Raw genomic sequence first — 22183 nt, 5'->3', positions numbered from 1 at the left:
TGGCTTTACTATCCCCTCCGAAACGATAAAAAAGGGGGCGGCAAACTTTATCTTTTTTGAAAATAACATCGCTGGAATGTTCCCTGACTTCATGAGTTTCCTTTGTGTTTCTTAGCTGTGAGTCAAGTAAGAATTAGCGAGTGGTTAGGGCGCCGGAATTCCGGAGGTCGCAGGTTTAAGTCTCGCTCTGACCACTAAGCTGAAGCTGTTTCTCGGTAGACCAACTGCTCGGCCACGCTTGTAAATAGCCAACTGGTATGCCTCCTGCCAGATGGAATTTTTAACCATGATATGTTCATTTGTATTATTTGTTTCATCATTTGGTTTCATTGGCCCTGAAAAGCCCCGTTGGGGGAATGGTCAATTAAAGATATTTTTATTTCTTTATTTAATTCGCGTTTTGGAGCCTCTAATCATCATCATCATCATCATTCTTCTAACACCTCACGGTGGTGTGTGAGGCCGCGCTCCAACTCTTTCCACCTTGCACGGTCTTTCGCCATATTTTCAATCTGTGTCCACGAGGTAAAGCCTTGTCTGCGCCATTCACTCTCAACCGTTCAACGCCAGGTTGTCTTGGGTCTACCTCTCCTTCTTCTACCTTCAGGGCTCCATGTTAGACACCTTAGCATTGTTGATATCCTCAAGCCTTAGAACATGGCCTAACCATCTCCAGCGCTTATCTGTAATCATGTCAGAAACAGGCATCATCCCAGCTTTTAAGAATAGATCTTTGTTAGTAATCTTTTCTGGCTAGAAGATTCGAAAAATTTTCCTCGAGCACCTTCTCTGGATTCTGTCCAATCGGCAGGCATCATGTTCAGTCATCTTCCATATTTCTGCGCCATATCGTAGAACAGCTAGGACATTACTCTTGGAGATTTTAAGTTTGGTCTTGTAGCGGTAAGCTGATGAATTCTGAAGTGTAGGAAGTGTAGAAAACAAGATACCCAAGATGGCGGATGCACAGAACACGTTTTATTGATACGAGCATGCGCCCGTAAGAACCGCTGACCACTACAAATTCCATGATGGTTTGAGTTTTACAAAGGCACCTCTGGCAAGGGATAGTCTCCTGCTGATATCCGTCTCTCCTCCGCTGGTTTCCCCATCTCAGAACCAAGGCAGACAAATTTGTCCACATCCTCCAAGGGTGCTCCGTTCATAAAGATTTGATGCTGGGAGTTGCTATTGAGCCTCACGATATTGGTTTTCTTAGTGTTGAATTCTAATCCAGTGAAACATGCAATGGCTTGTAACCTGCTTGATTTCTCCTGCATATAGCCTCTAGTCAAGGGTGAGCTTAATACGACTATCAACGGCCGGACCCAGAGAATCTAGCAGGCAATTGGCGCAGCGATCGTGTCAGAAGAACTAATAAGCTTAGCCATCGTTTTGACTATGACGTCTTCTTCCATTTGGACCCTGATCTCAAAATTTGAAGATTAAGCGCAGAACCCTCTGTTCACCATAAAAGCAAAGAGTATTTGGTAAGACGTTATTCTCGGCTTTGGTCCTGGCAACCAGTCGAAGTTGTCTTCTAATTTTTACAATCCGATATATGCCCTTTGACGATAAACCCTATTCATCGAATTCGTTCATCTTAAAATTGGCCAGGCAAGTATCCTCGGCGTCATTATCATTCTTTAGAATAAACTTTCATTCGTTTCAGCTAGTTAAGATTTTCTCTAAGTTATGTAGTTCCATTTGCTCTTACCGCATGATGCTCTTTTACGAAACTATAGTAGCCGTATAGAGTACCTCACCTCCGTGCACGCCCCCAGTGAGGTGCTGAATAACAAAATAAGGGAATTTAACCAATGACGACCGCGACCCCAAGGACAACGCCTAGTAAAAAATAAACATATGATTTTACCTTCGCATTTCGCAAATGTCTAGATCTGTTCAGAGCGTCTATTGATCTTAGATTTTACTCAAGCTAAATATGTAATGCTAGTCTTCAATGCCAAAGAAACATACAAAAACTTAGCCGTCGTCGTTCGCGTTCCTCAGACTACGCAGAAAGTAGTCATTTCGCGTTGTTGTTTTGCAAAGGACGGCAAAGAAATTAAATGTACCAAGACGTATGACGCACGTGTACAGCTATTGTCCTACTCATTAAACCTTTTGTTTGGTGGCGTTCTCGTTGCCTTTGCCGTCTGATATTGCTTTTGGTACATTTTTACTTTCGCAGAATAAAGAGACAGCATGCAATGCTGTTCGCACAATGCATTTCTCCGTTTAACTCAGGAAAGACCCAAAAACCAGTCTCCACTGTTCGCGAAGTGGAACACAGATGGCCCACGTACCTACAAGTACTTTTCGGCCTTGCCTGTGAACCTTGAGACAGAGACACATATACATGCAGGAAAGCAATAGCACAGGTTTTGTATTTTTGTATTTTTTATTTTTTTTCATATGTAACATACAGGGCAGTGAATTGCAAGTGCGAAAAACAAACTTTCGTTGCTTATCACAATGGGCAATTCCGTCTATGAAATCCGCCTGCAGGGAATCATGGTAGTTGTATTCGTCAACTTGGACAGGATATTGTTTTGATGAATACAGCTACCATGATAATCACATCCATCCCTATCTCTCTCTCAAAATTGAAAACACAATTCAAGCAATTTTTTTTTTTAATTTGAATGCGTAACATCAAACGACAAAATGCAACCCCTGCTTGAATACAGACACAGTCCTCTGGCGGTTAGAGCCGGAAGTCCTGCGATAAGTACTGACCCGGTCAGAATTGGACCACCCTATTCAGTCGACACTCTGGACTCGTGATTCCAGTAGACTGATGCAAGGCACTCATGATACCTAAAGTGCAGTGACAAAAAAGGGACGGGCTTTCAACAACGGGTACGGAATACTTAGTCCTGAACCGACTGCAACTTCACCTCGGGACGAAGAAGTAAACAAGCACCAAGTGAAGCGCGCGAAACTCTCCACCCGGATTGGAATCACGTGCATGCCGTTCCGATTTGAAATTGAAAATTTTATTCCCTAATTTTTATTTTGTTGGGATTTTTTTCTCAGACACGAGTTGTTGAATTGTAGACTTGCTCAGTCAAAGGTCAACTGTTATGGTGTACAAGTTTCCAGCACTTTCCAAGACTTAGATTTTGATGGGTCGATAAAACCACTTTTTACTATACAGTTGATGCTACAATCATGGTATCAAAAAAATGCTCAGTAATTGGTGAACACGTTGTAATTTTCGAAAATTTTCAAAACTTTAAGATATGAACCCCATGAACAGATTTTTGAAAAGTTCGCTAAAAGCTGCGTCTTATCTGCTAATCAAAATTTGATAATATAAAAAAATTTCACCTTGCCGCTTTTGAATCATAAGCCCTTAAAGCTAAAATTATGGGTGTTTTTAGCAGGTCATACTCATTTTGGATTTTGCATGCGGAAAATTGCGAGACAATTATAAACCATGCTTGAATACAGACTGTGCGTGCTGTTTCAGCAGAAGCCCCATTGCGCTCTTGGAGGTTTCCCTGGTCGCAGGCCGTTGATGGCCTTGCTCAGCTCTTCCAGGGTTGAGTCGCTCGTCCACGTCCCCTGAGTTTCAATAGCACTGCACTGCTGTGTCAGAGATGTTACACTTGAGTATAGGTCAGAGCTAGGGCAGTGTTCCACTCACCTGTCGATATAATGCCATCATTCGTAAGGGACTTCAGCTGCGCTTTTTTCTTCTGCCCTGCATGTACCGACAACGTTATAAATGTCATGTTAAACACATCATGAGACCCTGCTTGTGTCAACTATGGTTTGCATGGCTTGGCACCAACGCAGCCAGAAATATATTATTACGTTAAAAGAGCTATTTTCAAATCCTACAGGAAAATTGGTAGTCAATCAATAAATTTACTGCTGTAATGAGAGACATGAGAGTTACTAATGAAAGAAGCTACATCATAAGACATCTCCCCCGTGACAGGACTAATGAAGCCCGAGCTAATAAATGTTGCGGTCCTTGACTCGGGTAGATTTTGAAAAAATAAACTGGTCTGCTTATACCTGCTTACATACACACTTGCTTTATTCGTCCCTACTGGGCTTTTTAGAATATTCGTGGCGGATCCATGCAGTTTGCGTAAAAATATTTTCGCGTCCTGTTTACGAAGGAGAATTCTTGGTGGCTCAACCTTTTTTCAGGATCAAGATCAGAATTTATGGTTAAGGTGCCCTCGTCTCGCAAGACAGCGATATTGTACAGGCTTTCAATAAGTATTTAAATTTATCCGTCCACCAAAGTTATTACATAGTTTTTTCTCAACAGTGTTGTTTCTAATTTCTACTTTGAGATAAGCCGCCGTTCTGTCGAAATACTCGGGATATTTCCTTTTTTGCACTTGCAAATGACTATCTTTCAGTATGATCACTGACAGAGTCAGGTCCTTTTTAAATAGTTTATTTCTCGCGAACAAAAATCAAATGCACAACGAAAAGACCTGCCACTGCATATTAATAAACTGCCGTAAACATGACTTATAAGAGTTTTACCACAAGATCAGTTCCTTCGCAAGTAAGAGTTTTTCGTACAAACGAAATCATCACCCCACTGCGAATGACACCCACTGCTTCATGAAAATACTCAAAAATCAGAATACAGTTAATGATCTGCCCATCAAACTTCCATGTCGCTAAGACATGCGCATTGTTGTGACACAGCCACTTACAAAAATTCATTTTACACCTACGTAATCCATCTTAACATCAACTGAAAAAACACGGATGGAGTGTTGATGTTACTGTACAAATGATAAATATTTAAAATTCAATGGAAAAATGGTAAAAGTATAATTTTGTCTCCCTGAATGTGTTTTGGACATCAGCAATGGACTAAATAAGTGATAACTGGCCTTGGCGAAAACAGGTCAATTCCAATGATGTAACAGCATTTAAGAAAAGTAGTATTTCTCTTGGAAAGCAATCATGTTTGTTGTTATTGTCGGTGAAATTTAAAGTCCCAAACAAATGTGTGCTACCATTAACTTCTAAATGGAGTAAAACAATTATTTAAAAAGTGAAGTACCTTTTGCATTCGGCGTAATTTAGCACACGTGCATGATTTTACGTTAATTACAATTAACAGCACCTTTATTGTAATTAACGTACTGTAGGTAAGTTTATTGTAAGAATTGTATTGTAAGTAATTTATTGTAATTATATATTGTAAGTGAGCTTTTTTCAAATGAAAAAAAAAAAGGAAAATTACCAAAAAAAAAAGATTTTACTTTTGCACCAGACAACGAAAATGAGGCGATCTAAAAAAAAAAAAACAGACATTTGTCGCTGGCTTGTCATATCTAACAAGTAACAAGCTCACCTCGGGAAAGAAAGTTGACATCAACAAAAGTGTTCAGAATATTTTTCTTTCATAATTAGATAAACCAAGGCAATCGTACCATACATGATTATAAAAAAAATTGTGATTATTTAAGCCTCTAAATTATAGCATTACCGTCCAATAATGACTGTCTCTTTCAGCTGAGCAGAGAAGAAAGGGGACCTTAAAAAGCACAAACGGTTTCTCGTCAACTGTTGACTTAGCTGGCTGCATGGTTCACAATTATTTTAAAAGAAAACAATGAAATAAACGCCAGCGAGAAACAAAAAAAACAAACAAACAAAAAAAAACGATTCGTGTCATTAACATCAACTTTTGCCAACATTAGCTGAGTTTCTGGTATATTACAGAATATTGTTGATTTTTAGAGTATGCGAGAAAATGTTTAGTTGAAAAGAACGATGAAATAAAGCGGAAAAATATGATCCTGATTACGAACTTGAGTCGTGCATGGGTGCAGGTGAATTATCTGTTTTCGATGGAAGCCCATTAGAGGTTTCGTTTCAATCAGCCAATCACTGCATTATCTCTGCTTTCTCTTCATTCTAAAATTAACAATTATCCATGCAAATGTTGTCTAAACTAAAGGGACGAGCGACTTCAGATGGTACATATAACCTAATGGACGTGTAAAATCAACAGCTGAGTACATCGTTTGATTATGAATAAAAATCAAAGATAAATGTGATTCTTTGACTCTTCTAAGAGATAACAATCTATAAAGAAACTTCAGTTTGGAAATTTTGGCTGTTCCGATGACATAAAATCACACCCACATTACATCCAGGTTATCATTCATCACAACCTACTTTACTAAATCCCGGTGTCTTTAAAGACCTTCAAATGTGCACTTAAGGGCAATCCTGGTTCAAGGTTTTTCGGCCTATTAAATTACCAATTACCAAAATAATTTTTATTCTACTACATATTTTTATCACTAGCTCGGATAAGGTGTTTTCTTAAAACCGTAAATAATTTTTCACCTGGTTTTCCAAGCCTTGGTTTCTTTTTTTTTTAAATAGAAATGCAAGATTTCAATGTAATGTATAGAGTTTCAACCTACTTCGATGGCTGGTGATGCATTGTTTAAGAAGTGCACACTAAGAATACCAAACTCAATGACACAATGCAGTTTTAAAAGTCTGTAAATTACCAACGTCAAGTTTGTTAGCATCTCATGTACTTTCGTGCTTTATTCGACTCGTTGTCTCGAATTTGTTTTCAAACGCACGAAAACTGTCATAATTATAAAATGTTTGAGTTTATTAATAAGTAAATTCATGAATATTTTCTCGACGCACATAAAAAGTATTAAGTGAATCTGATTTCGTTGATTTCTATTTCCTAAACTATAAAAATTTGTGGTAGATACACAGAACTGAATATTACTGCATACTAAAGACCAAGCTGAAATCATTCAAATAGTTAGTAGTTGTTTTGGCTATCTTTTGTTCCATTATTAGTCAATAACTATCATTTTTCTTCGTGACGGTGGGGTGTTGTGATAACAGTTTTATAAGAGAGCCATTTTTCCCGCAAAAAGGCAAAAAAAAAAAAAAAGAACTAAAACTTCGAGAGAAGACAGAAATCGAAAAAAGTAAAGATGTTCGGTCTTTCATTTTTGTAAAAAATGCAAAATTAATTCGAGTAGCTGTATTTTGTTTCAGGTAAAGCAAGCGGAACATTGTTTGAAATGCTGTCGGAGTGTTCCTTTCAACTTTCTGTTTGCGGGTTTTCAGGCGTAAATTGCAATTTACCATGACAAAACTTCAAGCCATGTGTCAAAAATATATTGTATGTGCAAATCTTTAAAATCTCTTGAAAATCATCAGCGAATGTTTCATCATCCTTTCTATTATTTTTTCTTCCGCTTAGGTTATCACCTACTCGTCAGCAACCAAAACTATATTTCTTCCATATAAAAAATAAACTTGCCATTTAGCAATGCGATATCGTGTACATGTCCTACAATGCCTTAACACTGAGGAGAGTAGAGTTTCCCTATTGAGGAATATAACACTGCCACATTAACCCGTGATATCGGCATACATGTCGAGGGCATGTCCAGTTGAATAAACATCCTTAAATGCAAAAAGTTTCTTGTTGAATTTTACGCCATGTCATACAGCAAATGCGAATAGTGATGAGTCGTTTAATCGACCAGGGCAGTCCATTAGGCCGCCCTCCTTTAAATTAAGCTGTCAAAAATGCTTGGCGATAATTGTTGAAAAACAAATTTTGGGGCCGATAAACGGAATAAACCACTATATTTAGTCCGATTTCCCAGCAAGACCGAAAGGCGAAACTGTAAAATACCCAAGAAATAAATAAAAGATGGATTTTAATAATGGAAATGTCACATGTCACGTCATTTTTACCCATATTTCGGTTGCCGCAAAGTTTGCTTAGAAATCGGACTATTTGGTATAATACTCAATAAAACGGGAACAACGAGATCAGTTTCTTTTTGAAAGAACCGCGTTTCATTTTAGCGAGCTTGAAATTCGCAAAAGGTTCCGCTAACGAAAAAGACGAATTTGTACATTGCAAACATTCAATCTATAACGGGCGATAAAGGCATGTTACCTGCCGCTGCCTAATTTATAAGAAAATGATTAAATGAACTTTTACGTGAAACATTCGATTTACATTCTCCGCTTTATTAACAAACTGCAACTGAACCAACGAAAAGGTAAGGAAATTGATTCAGTTCGCTTCCAGCAAAACTTTGCGGTATCTTTAGGGTGATCCAAGAGAGGCAGGAAACCAATACAGAGAACAATTTCTTTTCGCTGCTGAATTTGAAACTGAAATTAAACTATCATAGGCCCTTGTCGGCATACATGGTTTATATTTAAATGCGTGCAAATAGATAGATCTTCCTACGCGAGCAAAGGGGGCGGATAAATCAAAACAGTTGAACGCCGACAAAACTTTACTAAATCTCTAATCACTGTTTCATGGCCACATACAGTGCCTGGGGATTCATAATCATAAATTGCTGGATGAAAATAATATAGGTACCTTTGCATACGACTGTTTCGTCTTTTGAAATTATATTTGCTTAAACTGTTTGCATAAGATGTAAAATGAGAGGGCAGTGTCACTCGCAAGGCCAGCTGTCCTGTGCAATAATTGAGGCTCTACTATAGGACTTAAGCAAGCATGCTTTTGACGTAAATCACAAAATTAAACTTGTTTGCTTCTTCAACTACGTCTTCCCTTAGATTACAGCTTTGAGTACTTTGACCCAAGGAAGAACAGTTTTTATATTATACCACAACAGCTTGCAAATTCAGCCCGTAAAGTGGGCTCGCGCGCAAACAACCACTTCTTTTGACTCTTTTAAACTCGGGAAAATGTTTACGCTTTAAGTTTGAAGATGTCTTGTGTGACGATGTTTTTGACGAGATAACATTTATTTTAAAAAATTCAAAACAGCAACTTCCTGTACAGGAGTCGAATACATTTGTTGGATTTGCATTTTCGCGTTAAAAGAACACGACCTGACATCTGTTTTATATTTCACATTTATTACTTGTGTTTTGTTATCGCCGTGAATTTTGATAATTCCAGCGGAAAAGAAAACCTCTCTTTCTTTATCTCATCGTTAATGAAAGCACAATGGTTATCTTTTGCTTTAGACTAGCCCGACGAAACTGAAAAAAAAGCGGTTTACTGCGATTTCCTGTGGACAGAAACATAGCTTCTATTGAATCAGCTTTCTACATTGAAACTGACATTATGCTGCTATTTTGGATTCCGTTTCCCAGGTCCACGAGGAGAAGAAATGGAAAGAATAGTCGTCATGCCATAAATAACAGACGAAAACTGAATACAGCGCTTTGTCAGGCAAATAAATATCTCTTCTACGTTGGAAGTTGTCCAATTCCGCCGATTGTCTTTCACAATCTTCGAATTGCGAAAAGCTAGCGTGGTTGTTGACAATAAAAAGGGAAAGCACAACTTTTCCTGTCGAAACAATTCTGCCCTTTTGCAAGGATAATCAGTTGGAACAAACTAGAACTGAATAATTTTTTTTTTCTCAGAAGGTTTCAATTTAAATTTCTTGTATAATCAAGTTAAATATGCCGAAGTCAGTTTAAAGTGCCGGGGCAATATACTAGTTTCGCACGTTTTCGCGAGGTGGATAACAATAACAATAAATGATTGGATCACGTTGCTAAGATGCCGTTATCGTTCACCCAAGCTACCAGCCTAATATCATTCGACAAAACCTCTTTCCTCAATATCTCGAGGAAATGCGTAATTACGGTTTTACAAGCAAGGGTTTTCGCTGGTTTCTATGTTACAATATGCTCTCATATTCATCGATTTGCAAATGCTAATGAAAAAGTAACCCATTGATTATTCAACAAGCTTAACAAAGATCAAAGAAAATTTACTGTTCAAAGTTTTCTCAGTACACAGGGTTGTTCTCAAAGGGGCAATGGCCATCGGCAAGTAAAAAGGAATCGTTAAATTGAATTTATTTTTTCGCCAATAATTGTATCGGCGTCAGAAAACCTCAAAATTCGCTAATCATATCAACATTACGTCTGGCAAGGCCGCGCTCATTTGACAGTCGAATAAATTGAAGCAATGGCACCACTTGTAATGTACATGTCTTTTTTCTGGCTTAAAAAATATTTTGCCGATACTTAGCGTCAGATGGCACGTAAAAATAGTAGTTCTGAAAATCGTGAACTGTTTTCTCACGGTTGTCTCCTTCGCGAGAGCGCGCCAAAACCGCCTTCACTCGCTCGATAACAGGTGGTTGAGAATAAGGAGAAAATTTTCATCCACGCTTGCTGTATCGATGTTCTTTTCTTCGACGCTGGTGGATTTATCCTTCTCATTCATTATTTATGAATATAGGCTCGAGACAACTTATCCATTAGTTTATTTTTGTTATCCAGTCATCTTCAGGCAAAAAGCACGCGCATCGCCAGAAAGACAAACTTGCTAAACGAACTTTGCATAAAGTTATTTTTTTCCTCAGAATTTGCTATCGTTCCGCCGCTAAACAAACGCTTCGTTTAGCTCTAGCGATTTCTTATATTTCAGTTTATACAGATGTATAAATCAATCAGAATGCACATCTATCCTTAATGTTTTTATTTCAATAAATGGTTTATTTCCTAAGGAATATCAAAATTAACATGTATCGCAGAGTTAAAGAAATGTTCAACGCCAACGCTACAAATTTGCTTGAGAGCTTTTTCGGTTAATGACACTTTTGATGTGTCGCCAAAAGAGATCTAGCCGCATTCATTAAAGCAGTTCAGTAGACAAAACGACAAGGTAAAATTGAAATCTTGTTTAATTTTTGACCGTGGAAGCGCCTGAACAAAAACAGTGATCTGGAGGCAATTTATTTAGAGAGTTAGTGTTACTCGCTATAGTGCTTATTTAAGCGACTCTTTTCGCCGCGCGAAATTCAGTCGAGTAGCTCCTACTAGCTTAGATCCGCTGATATGAATCTTTTCTCTATCGAGAATAACTGTCTAATTATACTGAATCCCCTTCTTCGGATGCCGAGTTCGCTTCTTGGATCACTATTTGTGGAGTTGTACCGTTGTAGTATTTGCTCTGGAAAAATGTCACGACAGAAACGTCTTCGTCTCCCGAGGACGATCTGTGAGTGTAGCTGTCCCGTCCGCAGATTGTGCAGACGCGGATAAAAATGTCCTTGAAAGCGGAACGGAAGTCACTGTTAAAGCTCGAGTAGATGATGGGATTGACAGCCGAGTTCAACAGTGGTAAAACATAAACGAATACGATCGCGACAAATTGTGTTGCGGTGGGATGAATTTTATGCAAGCAGAGATCGCAAAACTGAACGACGAACATTATGATGAAGAACGGAAGCCAACACACGATGAAAGTCCCTATAACAATCGCCAGGGTCTTGGTGGCTTTCAGCTCGCGCACGATCGATTTTCGTCGTTTACGTTCGACCCGTCCGATGCTGATGACGCTGGGCCGTGGATCGGGGCTAAAGTCGGCATCAGATGTTTCAGCAGGCTCCATCGAACTCGCTGATTTCAACTGCTGCAGCTTCTTCGCCTGAGTGAAGGCGACTTTGAAGACCATAGAATAGTTGATGACGAGAATGATTAAAGGCAGGAAAAAGCCTGCGGTTATAGCAAACGTGTAATAGTAACGGTCAGTTTTCTTGCATTCTCCACTAGCGCTTGTGGACGCGTCCGCAGACCAGTTCATGAAGGAGAGAGATGCTAACAGTCCGGAATATCCCCAGACGAACGCAATGGCAGCTATTGCTCTAGCCTTCGTCATGATGCTTCTATAGCTCAAAGGGAAGGTCAGAGCGAGGAACCGGTCGATCGAGATAAGACTGAGGTTTGTTATTGAAGCGCAAGAACACAGCAGGTCCACGAAGACCCAAAATTCGCAGATCGTTTCCCCGAGATCCCAGCACAGCGACTTGAGAGTGTGGTGAATGCGAAACGACATTGAAAGCGCGGCGATAAGGAGATCTGATACTGCCAACGAGATGATGAAGTAGTTGGTAATTGTTCGAAGTCGTCTGTAACGAAGAATCGCGCCGATCACAAGGCAATTTCCGCAGACATCGAGAATCAGAATAAAAATGACGAAACTGGCTTGCGAGATCATGTTAGCCAGGCCGAATGTGGTGTTAGCGCCACCTCCACAACTGGAGCCGTTCATGTCGCCACTGGTTTGTTGTGGACTAATATGCTCTGCACGCTTGTACCTCCGTAGTTATCCTGGTGCGCTTTGTAACAACAATAAGAGACAATGCGTAAAAACACGCGTACGAAATGATTGTTGTCGCCAAGTGACGAAAAAAGCGCGTTGGCAGCGCTCTTAAAGACATGTCGAGGGGTGTGACATCTGCCTTGTGATTTGTCTGTTTTCTGAATGTCTATTAATTAGTCCGTATTTTGAATCTTGTATTCAAATCTTTATTTGGCAAGAAGTCCCTCCCTTCCCAATGAAAAAAGCGAGACCTTCGTTAATGAAAAAAAAAGTGTGTTAAAATGCTTTTGAAGTAGTTCAAATAATATGATTCGCCGCAGCTCAAATTTCGGATAACGAGCCGTCGAATGCTTAAGGTGCCATGTATTTTTGCATTTTTCCCCTAAACTAATGATCTTGTCGCTTGAGATAAAGCCTGACCAAAGTGTGTTGTGTTTATTACCTATCGCAATTTTAAATTAGCGAAGACAATGACAGATATTTGTTTGCGATCTGTTAGTGTGCGGAAGACTTTCAGCGAATAGAGGAACGATTTGTTTTCGTCTAAATCTTTCGCCCCGCTGTCTCTGAGGATGAGATAGGAGGAGTAAGAGGAAATGCGTTACAATTTCCAACATTCAGCGCAGCTTGAAACTGAAATATCGAATTCGCGGAAAACAAAACCACGGAGTTGATAATTGTAAAAACTACTGAAAAATATCAAGACGCGCGTGCTTACATCCTTGTACTGTTAGTTGGTTTTCAAGCTCGCAATCTAAAATTATAACGTGTTTTCTAACTGAGGAAGTTGTCGGCTTGTTGTAATATGTACTGTTTATTTTAATACGAATATGGCGTTTCATTACTAACTATATGTTATTCAAATATCGAGCGGAGAAAAGGGGTCAATATTTAGATTCATCGTCGGATCGTTATTTGCTCGGCACGCCGACCCACAACACAAGCTAACAACACGGGGAAAGCTAGAAAAACTTCCTTGAACCTTTCTTCACTTATTTACATAGTGCCGCGATCTGATTTAATTAATGCTGGACGGCAAAAATTCAGTATACATGGCGGACATTCCGCGATATTGGCTTTCGATCGCAAATAAATATAATCTTGCATATACTTCCTCTATTTCGCAAATAATTTACAATTATTTTTCTGGTCCTCGTAACTACGCTAAAGTTGCGTATTTCAACGAACGAAAATTAACTCAGTCGTTCTTACCTCAGCTAAAAGCTTGCCGTCGATTTCCTAATTTGTTTGTTGTTTTTGTCCCTTTTAAAAGGCGGGTATTTCTGTTTACTTTAGCTGGTATACTGGCATAAACTGGATTAAATATGAGTTGTAAAATTAAAAATGTGGGGATTATTCAATTTTACTCCAATCTGAACGGGGACAGTGTTTAAGAGACTTCTTGAAAGCAAGGACCACGAGACAGTTTTAAATAAGAGGACGATCGCACTGGGTTTTCATATGGGAATTAGGCAAAAAATAGGTCAAGAAAAAGATCAAAATTAAGATTTTTACTCCCATTGGTTATAATTCAGTTAACGACCTTCGCTTCATAAAAAGAGAATTAGGATCAAAATACCTTGATCATATTCGTGTAAATTTAAAAACCACCACGATCATTATTTTCAAAACGCCAGAAACGTGGAAAACAACCTCGCTACTTGCAGCGTCAAGTGAGGACCCCGAGAAATCAGTCGACGGCATGATCACTTCAGTCGACCCAAAACACTTTTTTTCGTTTTTCTCAAGCACGTAATTGCTCCTCGAAATACAACTGAAAAACCACCTGTTTTGCTCGTGTTTTGGGAAATGATTGAAGAACAAATCGACCACTTTGTTTCCAAGTGGGAGGCACGCGCAAATATTCTGCCACACTTTAATTGTGCTGAGAACAACTGGATAATTTTTCACAACCAGTCGGGTGTTTATGCCATCCCCTACAAAATTTCGCGATCAGTCGCCACGTCGCGTGTATGTGTTTATTTCTTCAAGAGCACTGCGACTAGATATCCAGACGGAACAAGAGCTGGCGCCTTTGTTATTAGACACCTGCCAATTTGGGGATGCGGCTTTTTCGGCGGTGAACAGCAAACAACTTCAAATAAAACTCAGAGAAAACATAATTAAGCTCTCTTTGGTGTTCTTAAGGAGCGAAAATTTAACCTTCTTATAATACCTTCCCTTCTAGTCAAAATGTGTGTTTGGATAAATTGTAACATATATGCTTGGTTTCGATTGCATGAGATACGCAGTAGGGATTTGCCGAGAAAATTCACAACCGAATCCTAGAATTGGCCTTAATTATTTCTAGGTTTGCGTGCCGCGCAATATAGTCTATACATATTCACGCTGCCTCGCATAGCGGGAAACATGTTATGGTTACGAATTTTACTTCAAACTTCAATGATTTGAAAATTTGTAACAAATAGTGTATCCACACAACTTATGTCAGTGGGAAATAAGTAAATGCTGCGAGTAAAGCAACGATTTTTTGGAAGCAATGTAAGGTTTTCACTAACGGTATAACTCGAAAGCTAAAAAATACATTAGTTAGGAGCACTGGCTGAAAACTTAAAAAAGCGCCACTGAATAAACTGGTTTATTCATCTATAGATTGCAAGGAAGGGCTCCGTGAAACCAGAGACGTAAAGATACTTGTTCTGAAATAAGCCTAGTAAAAAACAAATTTAACCATTTGATTTTAACGGAATAAAAAATACAACGAAGAATGGGCTTACACAATATGTATGCAGTCAGTATAGAAAATGAAACACACAAAATTAACCATACTACAATAAACATACTACAATAAATGTAAAATTTGACGCGTCTTTAATTTCTTTTGAATCTTTTGCAGAAAATAACCTGTCTCGTTTGTTAAGAGGAAGGTATATGGGAATCAAGTGTTGTCGATTCCAACAACACTGTAGTTCAGTTTTAATTTCTTTAATATTGTGATTTAGAACTCGTCAAAAGAGAGAAGTTAGGATAAGCTGTAGCTATTAGGTCACGGGTTTTTCGTTAAGTTGCGGTAAAACTATTTGCGCGTTTACACGCTCACTCATCAGCTATTTGCAGTTGTATGTACAAGAAATTACCACAAAAAAGTCTTTTCCCTTAGAACTTGGTGCATCAATATACCATAGTTGTGACTAGGGCACATCTTTAGTATTTATGTCAAACAAATCGAGTAAGCACAACGCCATTTATTCAAAACCAACCATAGCAGGTGGTCAGTTGCCTAATAGGACAAGATATACGCATGTGTTTGAGTGTCGCCAAAACAATGCACCGTACAAGACAGAAATAGAGCGGTAAAGTTGTGGATATGACCAACTAACAACTAGAATTCAGTTATACTGTAGTATACTAATGTAAATACTGCAATCTGGTTGGCTGAAAAAAGAAAAAAAGAAAAAGAATCTGATTGGCTGAGCCACGCTATCAGTACGGTGGCCCATAGGGGCAAAACACAACTCAATTTCTCTTCTGAAAAGCAACAATCTTTTAGAGAACACAACAATCTTTTAGAGAACACAACAATCTTTTAGAGAACACAACAATCTTTTCAAGAACACCACAATCTTTTTCAGAACACAACGAAATTTCCTGATACACAACAATCTTTTTTGAAACACAATAAAATTTTCTGATACACAAACGCAAACTAAAACACAACAAAATTAATTGAAACACAACAAAATTTCAAAGTACTGGTAACTAACCCTGATGCTGAAAGCGACCGGAACCTGAGACTTGCTCTGGTCAACGTCACTGAAAGGTGCCATTTTTGTGCCGTTCATGTGGTGGATTTGATCTGAAATGGCTTCTTCAGGTTCAATAAGCTATAATCCAGAGGAGGAAAGCATAATTTCATATTACTTTTCAAGAGGATATACGTATGAAGTCATCACTGATTTTTTAGCTAAGTTTCATGGCATTACGATGTGTGTACGAACATTGAAAAATAGGTTGAAGCAATTGAACTTAAGGAGAAGATTGCCATCTTTTGATATGGATGTTGTACGGGAACAAATCATGAATGAGCTTAGTGGCCCAGGCTGCCAAGGTGGATATAGAAGTATGTGGCATACCCTACGACTAAAAAATATTCAAGTTCCTAGACATGTTGCTGACCTTACGAGGGAAATGGATCTAGAAGGATGTGAGCAGAGAAGGGCAAAAAGCCTTAAAAGAAGAAGTTACTTCTCATCTGGTCCAAACTACACATGGCACGTCGACGGATACGACAAATTAAAACCTTATGGATTTCCAATACATGGGTGTATCGATGGCTGGAGCCGAAAAATAGTGTGGCTAGCAGTCACAAAGTCAAACAACCATCCAGAAATTATTGCCAATTTCTATTTGAACTGTGTGGCAGAGCTAGGAGGCTGTCCAGTGAAACTGAGGACTGACTGTGGAACAGAAAATGGCTTGATGGCAGCGAAGCAATGTACATTTCAAGAAGATGCAGAAGAGCACAAGTATGGGTCATCTCCGTCGAACCAAAGGATTGAGGGCTGGTGGGCGTTTTACAGAAGAAACAGGTCTGGTTGGTGGATTAACTTCTTTAAAAGCCTTATGGAACAGGAAATCATTAACCCTGGAGATGAGATTCAAATGGCATGCCTCTGGTTCTGTTTTGCTCAGTTACTTCAAGATGACCTAGACAAAGTTAAACACTGGAACACACATTTAATAAGGGGCTCTAGGCATGACACTATCAGTGGGAGACCGGATGAACTATTCTTTCTCCCAGAACTTCATGGAGGAGTAGATGGTCTACTTCACCCGATATTGGATGACGAGATCCAATCTATGAGGGAGAACCTGACCTATGAAGAGGAGGAGAGCATCTACCAAGGGTACTTTGAATATGTACTGGAAAACACCGAGTTGCAGCTGCCCAACAGTATTGAAGAGGGACTCTCTCTGTATAAAGACCTCCTTGAAATTGCTAACATAGATGATGTTTAATGAAGAAGAAAGAGCTGTGCAATATCAGTAGGGGCAGGTTCATACATAAGTGTTCACTTTGATACAGATCCATTACACCCATGACTGATTTATACCTTGTATTTTCCATTTCAGTACTGTGCAAGTAAAACTTAAAAGGTAGCCATCAGACTCAACGTTAAAATATTTTCATATAATTATTCATCATCAGTGGTTACAAGTACATATCAAAAAGCAGTTGTCTTTTGACAGCAAGTGAAAGTACTCATAGGAACAAAAACGTGATCAGTAAATTTCAACTGGACAATGTCATCAAGATTTAAGTTAATAAACAACTCGGTAATTTGCTTTCTTTCTTTGATTACTAAAGCAATGATATCCACCAATAACGTAAGAACCAAAACAATACCAACACAGGAGCATTCATTACTTATGACCAGGGTTAGAAGGATTGGCAAAACTCTTACCAGCAGTAATAATTTCTTGGGCACACCAAAAAATACAAACAAACAAATAGACTAACCCCCAACAGGGTTTCTCCCCCTCTAACCACCCCCCCCCCCCAAAAAAAAAGGAAAAGAAAACACCCCATAATTTTGCAGACTGCCTGGTCATAACAAATGAAACACCCCTTACTGTGGAATGAATTGCAACAATATCATTGTGTGATGATTTATGAAAATGTCAACAATCTTAATCCTTTGAGCCCCAGAATCCACATACAAACAATCCTTGCTGATCTCCTGACACTTTCTTCTAAATGGCTCTTTTGTTCTTGTCATTTCTGAAAGTACGGTCGTAAGAACTTCGTTTCTTCAAGGCTTCGTCAAGTATTGCCTCGGCTGAGGCATGTTTCATGACTTTTAGGGGAAGGGACTTGCCTCTCACGGGCTTGAAAACGCCGCACGATAGAGAACCAATCCCGATGGTTATAGTTACAAATTCGTCCATCTTCGCTTTCTTGGACTTGGAATTGAAGGTGGTTTGCGTCTCTTTCGACTTTTGGGATAAAAATTTCTTGAAAGAGGACACTTGAATAGCTGAAGACGAAGATGAACTTACACCGCACTTTGGGCAAAACTTGTGATCTGCTCTTCTCCAACCACCACAACTGTGACAAAACATGGCGGGCAACAGGATAGAGGACAAGTGCAAAGGGTCCTTGTGACCAGAGCTAGTCCCAGGTTCCGGTCGTTTTCAGCATCAGGGTTAGTTACCAGTACTTTGAAATTTGTTGTGTTTCAATTAATTTTGTTGTGTTTTAGTTTGCGTTTGTGTATCAGAAAATTTTACTGTGTTTCGAAAAAGATTGTTGTGTATCAGGAAATTTCGTTGTGTTCTGAAAAAAATTGTGGTGTTCTTGAAAAGATTGTTGTGTTCTCTAAAAGATTGTTGTGTTCTCCAAAAGATTGTTGTGTTCTCCAAAAGATTGTTGTGTTCTCCAAAAGATTGTTGTGTTTCAGAAGAGAAATTGAGTTGTGTTTTGCCCCTATGGGCCACCGTACTATCAGTCTTATATTTAGTGTGCAGTGGCAAGCGGTCACTTACAACACCAAAAATGATATACAAAGTGGCGACGTTTTCTTGTTTCCCGAAGTATCAGGGCAGAGACATTAATAAATAATTCAATTTCCGAGAAGATAAACATTAAGGAAATTCATCGTTACGTAAGATTAAAATCTCACATTCTTTTCAATTGACATATCAATCCGCTTGTGATATCGCGAAATACGTACTACGTACGTATCTACCAAATAAGTAACTGGAAATCACTATCTGATGGAATTTCATTTAGAATTAATGAACTATAATCTCGATTTCTATTAAGTGATAGTTGATTCAGCCTTCGGCGTCATCAACAATCACCTCATAGGAATCTCAAGCTTACCAAACGTAATTGTGAAAGAGAATTTCAAAGGAAAAGTAAATGACTATAGATAAATAATTGGAACTCATTATGATTACCTGAAGGAATTTCAGTAAGAATCGCATAGCTCAGGGAATTTTCGCCCCCTGATTGGTTAAATTTCACTTGTATAACCCAGCAAATATTTTCTTCGCATGCGATTGGTCTACGTGGCCGAATACATACCCCAACTAATAAAACTTCCCCAGTCTCGCGTTGTGAAATGTTAAACTAAGGACATCACCGACACTATATACGCACGGCCGTGGGTAAATAACATGACGTGTCCCGTTTCCCCGGGGGGGGGGGGTGCTCCTTTATTTGGGCTATATAGGTATGTGCGACCCCAAAGGTTATGGTTTTTCAATAGGGTATCGATTTTGGTCATTTAATGGTCTCAAATAGGTTATGGTTTTTTTCACTCTACTCTTGAATTGGGTATGTTTTTTCAGAAGAAGCTACTTTTTCATCATATCAACAAGACCATCATCAAAAGCCCTTGATAAATTATGTTTAGGGCAACTGTGCCAGTCGCAACGGTCATAAATAAGGTGTTGAATTTTTGGTCAGGCCATAAATAGGGTGGGGTAAAAGCGCAGATTTTGGACATAAATAGGGTAAGGGTTTTGGGAAGCGGGAAGCACACCCCCACCCAATTTTTCAGGGAATAGCCCCCTTTGGGCCCTTGACTTTAACTGCAAAGCTAAGATGTTAACCAAAACGTGACTATTTTGACTTTGTCTCTATACATTTTCATTAATTCGATGAAGAGAATATTTCATTGACAATTTAAGGGACCAGGTGAAGCGTTCTCGCTCAGCTGTCGCTCACCTGGTTGTAGCATGTTTTTAACCAGCCCTTTCCCATTGTTTTCCTTCACCGTGCATTGCGAGAACTTTGTAGTCAATCACAAATAAAACATGTTTTAGCGCCCAAGTTGTTGTCGCTATGTGATATAAAGTTGATTCATACCTTAAGCTGTGCTTAAATCGAGCACGCTAAGCATGAACCAGTTTTTTAATAACGTCTATTTGACTTTGAAAATATGCTGAGATATTTGTCCGCGGGCATTAACTGTTCCGGGAAGCGAACAGTTTTCCGTGAGCGAAGCCAGGGCGAAGCTAAAGGAAATGGCTCGCTAGCTTGCGAACAAAGGCCTGAGACGTATTTCCCGCTATTGTCGGAGGCTAAACTGTTGGCTTCTCGGAGCATCTGAGCATATTGTTTAAGTCAAATGGTGGCTATTGTATCTGTGTTTGAACGTATATAGAAAATGAGTACACCAAAGTATCGATAAGTTTTGCACGTTTCGCCTGTCAAAGAAAGCTCTGTCGAAAACAAAACGATGGCTGAAAGCCGACAATATGAAGAAGAAAAAACCGGCAGCAAAAAACCGACTCATTATCGTTGCTGCTCAATTATATTTCAGTTGAAAATTAGACTTAGCACTACAGCAAACTTGTTACCTTACAACTGGGCCTTGTTCTTTAATACTTCTTTGGGTAACTGGTCGTTTCGCCAACGTGTCAGTTTGCCAATGTTAGGGCTGTAGTCGTAATGATGACAGCCGCGTAACAAGTAAAGTCTGGCTTCATTTGACTAATTGAACGAAGCGTATAATTTTCACTAACGCCACTATTTCGCATCTTCCCGTAAGCCTTTGGTTGTTTATCACATTTTTCCAAAACGAAGACAACTTTAAAGGTGATTATGCGAAGAATTTCTCGGAAGAAAACTCGTCTCGCTTTCCTGACATGCTTCATTCTTCACAAGGTAAACAACGCGCCAACGCGAGCCAAATTTTCCCGCCTTCCTTAGACCACGGGTTCGTTTAGAACAAACTGAAACGTACTCATTATGAAGAATCCATTCGCCCTTGTTGGATAAAACGAGGATACGAGGTTATTATTCGGCAATTAATTACAACAGACTCTGCGTTACGAGCCTCGCTTGCTGTTAAAAAAATATATATTTCACCTCGCATCCAACATGAACTACAGAACAAAATGACCACCCGGTTCACATGACTCCTGTGGGTGATGCCCGCTGAAAGTGCACCAAATTACGCGGGCGTCACCCGTCATAGTACGTACTATAGTACGAGCCTAGTACGGTAGGATACTACAACCGGGCGATTTTATGCCGGCTGACTCTAAGGGTGAAGTCACATTTTACAAACCCGTCATGTCAAAACCATTGGTCGTTTTATTCAAACTTCTGCTATGAAAAAATAACAAAAGCTGGAAAAATGACTGTTTATACCGTGAATTGATGACAACAAGCTATAAAACGACTGGCGAGTGGACTCACAGAGTCTGTAGGATCTTACATCCGAGCGTTTAAAATTATGGGTAGCTCTCGGTGAAAAGTAAACTTCCGAAGTCGCCTCTGATAAGGAAATTTCTCCTTTCATCTAAGCTACTTCAATGGAAATAACCGATGAAAAACTGTTAGCTCCGCAGATCGGAGATGGAAAGCTGCGAAGGGAATGAAATTGAACTCCTGGCTGTGTACTATAGTATGGGTATGGCCGGGTGAGGGAACTTTAAGGGTCATGTCACAATACAGCCGTCTAAAATCAAGACCATTGTCATTTAATTCAATTTAGCTTCATTAAGGATTGTTATACTGTAAACTGGGGACTACAAACCATGAATCGAGTAATATTGCACTCCTGACCGCGTCGTGTAGAGTCTGTAGGATCCTACGACCGGGTGATTAAAAGCTGGGTAGCCCTGACTGAACATGATCTGAACTCTAACAACGTACCATTTGATTTTTTACTCCCACGCAGTTCAGACAAAAGCGCGAAATACAGCAATAATGTTTTATGTCACTGTTTGCCGATAAAATTCCGCAAACGGAATGATTTTGGGCTCCTCCGGTGTCGTACTATAGGATGCTATGGCCGGGCGATTTAATGATGGGTAGCCCTCAGCGAAAAATTAAAATTCAAAAGTCGTCTCAAAAAAGGCCATTTCTCATTTCATTTACTCTTCTTGAATGAAAAATATTCGCTAACGCCGATAATCGGAGATAGAAAGCTGGGCTGTGTACTATAGTATGGTTACGATCGGGTGAGTTCCTGCCGGGTAATTTTAACTGTTGAAGTCCCATTCTACAGCCGTCTCAAATCAAGACCATTATTGGCTTTTAATTTAAGCTTCTGTTATAAAAATAAAAGTAAATAGGGCTTGTTATACCGTGCA

General features: G+C 39.2%; 2 protein-coding genes across 2 annotated transcripts; one reads left to right on the top strand and one right to left on the bottom strand.

The window, feature by feature from the left end:
* Positions 1-8029: 8029 nt before the first annotated feature.
* Positions 8030-12729, bottom strand: LOC145465402 (putative G-protein coupled receptor No18). The gene has a single exon (XM_081449184.1). The coding sequence runs from the start codon at positions 12056-12058 to the stop codon at positions 10877-10879; it is 1182 nt and encodes a 393-aa protein (XP_081305310.1). The 5' UTR covers positions 12059-12729; the 3' UTR covers positions 8030-10876.
* A 3529-nt stretch (positions 12730-16258) lies between these two features.
* Positions 16259-17605, top strand: LOC145465571 (uncharacterized). Its single transcript, XM_081449345.1, has one exon. The coding sequence runs from the start codon at positions 16259-16261 to the stop codon at positions 17087-17089; it is 831 nt and encodes a 276-aa protein (XP_081305471.1). The 3' UTR covers positions 17090-17605.
* Positions 17606-22183: the final 4578 nt, after the last annotated feature.

The sequence above is a fragment of the Orbicella franksi genome, chromosome 13 (assembly GCF_964199315.1).
Source record: "Orbicella franksi chromosome 13, jaOrbFran1.1, whole genome shotgun sequence".
Taxonomy (NCBI): Eukaryota; Metazoa; Cnidaria; class Anthozoa; order Scleractinia; family Merulinidae; genus Orbicella; species Orbicella franksi.
Note: the sequence above shows the minus strand (reverse complement) of the source record. Positions and strands in the feature narration are given on the sequence as shown.

Bases quoted from the DNA above. Each gene is read 5' to 3' on its own strand.
- LOC145465402 (XM_081449184.1), bottom strand. From the start codon at position 12,058: ATGAACGGCTCCAGTTGTGGAGGTGGCGCTAACACCACATTCGGCCTG.
- LOC145465571 (XM_081449345.1), top strand. From the start codon at position 16,259: ATGGATCTAGAAGGATGTGAGCAGAGAAGGGCAAAAAGCCTTAAAAGA.